This window comes from Silurus aristotelis, assembly GCF_946808225.1.
Source record: "Silurus aristotelis genome assembly, chromosome: 17".
Taxonomy (NCBI): domain Eukaryota; kingdom Metazoa; phylum Chordata; class Actinopteri; order Siluriformes; family Siluridae; genus Silurus; species Silurus aristotelis.
Window position 1 is genome coordinate 21,665,903 of NC_139590.1, and position 6,894 is coordinate 21,672,796.

Below are 6,894 nucleotides of genomic sequence, written 5' to 3' on the forward strand. Positions count from 1 at the left end.
AAATGCAAAGTAACTATAAATAGTCTAATTATAATGTGCTCCATTTTGCATTTATCATCAGATATCATCAAATATGCAAGTTTAATTAGAGTTTTTACATTTGAATATCTATATACCTGTAAAACATTGCATGTAAATGCAGATTATGTAGGAATTGAATGAAGCCATTTCTTAAAAATACAACAGATAACATATGATTGAAGGTTACATTTACATTTAAGGGTAAATAATTAATGAATCATTTACTTCCTTATAATGTTGCTACAGCCTTGGCTGTTTAATTTTTACTCAGTTCTCCTCCAATTTTATCTTCTGCAGACCTACTCTCTGAGTTCCTCTTATTTTTCTTCTTCCTCATTTTTTTGTGTGTGTTTGTAATGTTACCTTAGCATTACCTTTAGGAAAGTTTTGACCTTAAGTGTACATACATTTATGTTTACTCCTTTTTGAAACCTTGAACATTTTCAGATAACATGATTAAAGGTTTCACAGTATTTGGTGATTTGATGCCAACCAATATGATCCCAAGGTCCTTAAGGACATGATGCCTGTAATGAGAGTTTTAAAGGAGACAAGTTATAGATAGATAGATAGATAGATAGATAGATAGATAGATAGATAGATAGATAGATAGATAGATAGATAGATAGATAGATAGATAGATAGATAGATAGATAGATAGATAGATAGATAGATAGATAGATAGATAGATAGATGTACAGAAATGGTTCTAGGGCTATGGCATTGAAGAGGAATGTGCAGAAGTGAAAGGTTACAAGATTATGGTATTTAAGAAGTTAGCAAGCTGAATAAACAGTCTTATATATATATATATATATATATATATATATATATACACTACAACACATTATATACACAAATGAATGAAATGTTGGGCAGAATGTACAGTAGGGATATAAAGATACATAAATAAAAATGCAAATATAATAAGGAGTAAAAAAGATATACTATGTAATATGTACATGTATAGTACAGAGGTTATATACAGTGTTTTGTTTTGTTTTACTGTGATCTAGCGGTGTAGTGTAGAGTTCAGTAGTGTGATGGAAAAAAACTGTCCCTGAACCTGCTGGTGACTTCCATATTGGTCCGGAGATCAATAATAATGTTAAACATTGGTGTGGAAATGCTACTACTACTACTACTACTACTACTACTACTACTACTACTACTACTTATAATAATAATAATAATAATAGTAAGAATAATGACTATAATAACACATTAGCACACTTCATTTGTAATTTTTCAGCCTCAGTATGCAAGGTTGTATTCTAAACTGTTCATGTGTTTGAAAACCACATATACCTCATTACCCGGCCAATATATTTAAGGCCACACCCACACAGATTCTTGTTCTTGGGTGACATGAGTAAACCCTGAAATGGTCTTCTGGTTGGTGTCCATCCACCACATGGTTTGACGTTTCCTTTTCTTAGATGCCTGTTTAATTCAGTTTAAAACTGCGGTTATTTGAAAAACTGTCACCATTCTGCTGATCTGAAACCAGTTTGATCATTCCTGGCTGCAGAAATGGCGATATATTAGAATGTATTGTAAGTGGCATTAAGAAACAGTTATGGTTTCTATTCTTTTGCAAGTTAAAAGATCAAGAACATAATAAAGACCAAGCATGTTCACTGCTAGATTAAGCGTGTCCAATATTATCCAGACGCCCTGTTTCCAGATAAGATTTGACACCAAGCTGCTACAGATCCAGAAATACAGAAATTTTGAGCTTAACATTTCTCTGTGTGGTCTTGTCTTGTGGTCCAGCCCATGTTCAGGACGAGAATGTGGAGTATGCAGCTGTGACTATTAAAGGCAGCAAGAGGAAAACAAAGAAGAATGAAGACGAGGTGCAGTATGGCGAGCTGGTGTTCAATACTCCCACCAAAAGCAAGAGAAAAGATCCCAAAGTTCAAGACGACGACTGCATGTATTCGCAGGTGCACCACAGCCGGTGACAGATTTCTAATTTTAATTTTAATTAAATTTTTTATTTTATATCGCATTAAATTGCCGCCTGGCTATCTAAATACAATGCCTTTAAACATGTAACTATATGTTTATGTATTTTGCAAGATCATTCTTTTAAAGGAAGTAGCTAATGCAGACATTTTACCCAATACACATGCATCACTCATGTCTTACCCAGCAGAAAATGTCATCACACCATAAAAGGAAAATGTTTTAATATTTAAATGTGATTGTTGAATATTTTAATCAGCACAGTCCATTCTGTTAGGACAAATAAGCCACTAGTGTTAGGACAACAATGGGGTTGTGGTTGGACTAAGTATAAATCATCTTTTTCTTCACACATCACAAACACAGTTGTTAAGCAGAGCTGTTAGTGTCATATACAGTCAACTGTCTTATACACCATAAAAGGAAATGTCTGACATTTACCATACACGGAAATGTGTGACATAAATTGCGGACATATGAAAGACAGACAAAGACACAAGACAGAAATTACAATCTTGATTGGTTATAATGAACATATAAATCAGCAAGTAATTGCCTAAGCACTTTCGCTATCAAGACTGCTGTCATTTTTTTCTTTTTTTTGCATTTGTGTCTGTACCCATGTCCACTCGCATATCACACATGCATATCTTCATCAACAGCTAAAAAAAGTTTTAGTCAGAAACTCTGTTTTAAGAGTCAGATCTTGACCATGTGCTATAACCCCAGCTTCCTAACAAGCTGGGATATGTGAAGACTCTGTGTTGGAGATGTGGTGGATTCGTGGCTAAAGCGTTGTATTTCGGACCCTGGATTTGACGATTGTGAGTTCAAATCCCAGCCACAGCAAGCTGCCATAGCTACTCAGCTGTATAACTGAGATAAAAGTAATTTGCTTTGTAAAAGCCTTTCTTTAATGATATCAGCAACAGGGTTGAACATTTAAAATCATAAGACATTTTCAGTAAAAAAAAACACTGAAAAAAAGAACAATTGTAAGAGATTTGATGTTAGTTATCAAATAGATAAAGATCTTAACGATCGAATGCAGAGTGACTCTTAGCAGGGTTCTAAGAACAAAACATGATTTCCTTTAAACAACAGTTTTTAGACTTAATGTCTGACACTTTTTTGACTCTATTTTTAGTGTGGTTGTATGTCTATGAAACAGCGTATAACAGTTTAAAGCATTCACTCTTCAATGAAAGCGGGACGCCCTGTACTGCAAACAAAATAAGATTGTTATAAAGCAGTGGCACTGAACAACTACTTTCTACTGTTTTTGTAAATATGTATGTATTTTTTTTATTATTATTATTATTATTAATGTACATTACACCTGAATTATGTGGAGATTCCAGCATACAAATCACTTTGCATGAACTTGCACATGATATAAAGCTTGGACAGTCCTTTTTTTTCTTGAATAATGTATTTAATTATTTTGTTGTTTGGACACATTTTTTAGTTTTATTTTATTTTAACAAAACTGTATCTGTCTGAGCCATTTGACGGCAATACTAAGAATGGAAATCTGAAACAGAAGCTTGTAGCATTTCTTTTATATTTTTTCCCAAAAAACGAATAACATGCCTATATTCAGGATTATCCTTAAAATTTGTCAGATATATATATATATATATATATATATATATATATATATATATATATATATATATATATATATATATATATATATATATATGCAGAAATTATTATCAAAGCTATCAGTATTAGTATTATTAGTAGTAGTATTACCTTTTTATCAGTATTAATATTATTAGTATTATTAGTAGTAGTATTTTATCAGTTCTTTTTCACAGACAAAGAAAAAAATTAATAGGAAGTTGAGTTTAAACTTAGGACACAGCTGTCAGTTTCTCACACACATTAGACATTGGTTTCTTTCACGTGTTGTAGCAAGAAACATAAAAGGGGAAGTCTGAATTGCTACATTTCTGTTTCAGTGTCAAAAGCGTCTTCATAAAAACTGCCGTCTTGACTCTGTGGTCAAAGTCTGTACATAAGAAGAGTAATATTGTACAATGAGTGTATTTTTTAAACCAGTAAAAATGAATAATGAGTAAATCATTTCTCATCTAATGATGTATAAAACAGTGGTGTTGATTCGAAATGTCTGTGCCTTGTAGTGTTTCTTTTAAACTTTCAAATGTTCACAGCTAATCTTTTGTAAAGCTTTTTATTTAGGGTGGATGAATTATTATTATTATTATTATTATTATTATTATTATTATTTTCTTTTTATTACTACGAGCATCTCACTTGGTAGATACGATGTACTGCTGTTCAGTTCATTGTGGTCCATTCTGCCCACAATACCTATGTGATATGATTATTGGAAACTAATCAACACAAGTAGTGTAAGTAGTATGAACAAATAAATTACATTATTGTTCCTTATATTGCAGCATATGTATTAAATGTATCCATAACTATATATATACACCAGTGTACTGCGAGAAGGGCTTAAGGGGCCACAACCTTTATTTGCCCAAATTACATATCTAAATACCTGATATCAATTTTAGTAGGTTGTTACTTCCGACACATTTCCGTGGTGGGTGCTGCTAAAATTAGACACTTATCTGGCATCCAATCAGAAAGTTGCAGTACAACAAATCGTCATGGGTAATCATGGGTGGCAAAATGCTTCAGTGACTTGCAGTTCTACTTAAGTATAATTTTGGTCAGATTTATAGCTTGAAAAGTGCATACACATCATATACATATAGCCAGGGTTTAGTTTTTTATAATATATATATATATTTAAAAGCTAATAGAGAATGCATGGAAAGTATCAAACTGTCCCAAAGACTTTCGAACTTCCAGCGTAATCTCTTGTCACTGACATCAGAGATTAGATAAATGACTCCTCACAGAAAATTTCACCATATCAACAGTCTTGGATTAAATTATTCAAAATAACACTTGATTATTTTAATTTGTGAAGCATTACCAAACAAGGTCTTCCGTAAAGTGTCCTACCTGCTGTTATTAAATAATACAAATAACCAAAATCAGATTTTCCAAGCTCTCTTTCTCTATTAATAATAATATTGCTTTTAGAAGCGCTTATATTTTCAGCAGCACACATAAAAGAAGTGGTAAATAAATCTTCACATGATGTGCGTGTGAAGGAAACACATTTAGATCTCGGCATTGGTCTAAATGACCAACAAACCACATGTACTCGTACGTCTTTAAAAAAGAACAAAAAGCAGGAGGAAAATGCACCCCAGATACAGTTGTTATATATATATATATATAGTATATTGGTTGTTATAATTATCAGAGCACACTGGTGGTGTTGGTACATTATAAGCAGAAATAAGCATGTTGCAATGCATTGCAAGACTTCCTGAGCTCTTTCTGGACACAAGGACAAATGGGGACTATTCAAACAAATGCAACATTTGTTGTTTTAACTTGAGAACAGATATGGGTGTGGGCTTTTGACATGAAATATATATAAATATACAGAGGGACAACAGGTGACGTACATAATACATAGGAGTTGTGTTTATTACAGGAAGACCACTTTAGACCCTCTTTTTTTTCTTTAAACATCCTTTTAAAGGTATGTGGGAATATAACGACAGCTAATATGATTTGTTTCTCTCTTCTATCCATTTAACCGTATGGTAATGAGAGGTAATGAGAATTTTTTCACAATAATGCACACTGGTTGAGTAAGAAACAAAAGGAAATCCTCTACAGTGTTTTAAATGGATTTGTCAAGACAACAGAGAATTAAAAAAATTAGAGCAGACTAAACTAAGTTCTTTATGATAAAAGATAAATTAGCATGCTAGAGAGAGCATGACATTCATGTTAATGAGCGTTTCGTGTTTAATCTCCTTCCTGTTTTACTGTGCATGCATGGACAAATATAATGTAGTTTGCATATAATCAAATAGGCTTTGGGTAATATATCATCACCGGGTCTATAATATTTTAACCTTGACACATCAATACACCACCACACAATTTAATTCCTGTTTTGTTTACACTCCTAAATTCACTCTATCACTCGTCTGGCTGCATATTTCACATTTGGCAATGTGATTCTCGGTATATTAGTTGCATTTTAATGTTCTCTTTTGAAACAGGAAGTCAAAGTGATAGGATTTTGAAAGTCTGGAAAGATGACTTGACACTAGTGTTTAAGCACCGCTTGCTAACTCTTAACAAATGTGACAGAAATCTTGTATGCACCCATAGCATTCTTTTTTTTAACAAGGATGATGAGACGAGTGATCATTTGAAGAGTACAGGTGATGAACAACGAGTGAATCATTTTCTACAACAGGTTGAGGGAGTGGCATGTTGAGCAGCGCATATACAGTATGTGGTAAAACAGACCTTCAACAGACCTTTTTGAAAATAAATTAATGTGAGGATTGAATTACTGTGCTATAGGAGAATCTAAATTAAGAGGTTTCTGAGAAGAAAAAAGGAGAATTACAAGGGCTTTCACAACCAATGGAAAATGCATGCTACTGAAAGTGGTTTGCAGATGTTTTTCAGGGCAGTCCAAATCTAAAGAGCAATCAAGAGAGATAATCTGTGTGGTGTTGCAAGGGCTGATTAAAAACATCTGAGTCACCTGGGTGAGGGTGTCTGACGAAGACCTAAGGATATATTACTGATGATGAGCAATAGTCCTGCATCGGAAAATAAGTTTCAACAACAGAATGTTTCAGAAGGCCAAAGGAAAACACAAGACATATACATTCTGGAGTAAATATAATTCTAAGAACACACAGCAAGTCCTTCGATTTATCAAAAAATCATAATCTATGGCAGGGGTAACCAATCTTTTTGAAACTGAGAGCTACTTCTTGGGTACCGAGTTTACCCTAAGTATATGTTATTATTGAT

General features: G+C 33.1%; 1 protein-coding gene across 7 annotated transcripts in view; it reads left to right on the forward strand.

Annotated features, from left to right (window-relative positions):
- Nucleotides 1–3,537, forward strand: part of LOC310740038 (uncharacterized protein) — a 29,338-nt gene extending 25,801 nt beyond the window's left edge. For all 7 annotated transcript variants that reach the window (XM_083566424.1, XM_083566426.1, XM_083566422.1 and 4 more), the window contains one exon: nucleotides 1,798–3,537. In XM_083566424.1, coding sequence (XP_083422550.1) covers nucleotides 1,798–1,988 — 191 coding nt within the window. In that variant the 3' untranslated portion in view covers nucleotides 1,989–3,537. The remainder of the gene's footprint in view (nucleotides 1–1,797) is intronic.
- Nucleotides 3,538–6,894: the final 3,357 nt, after the last annotated feature.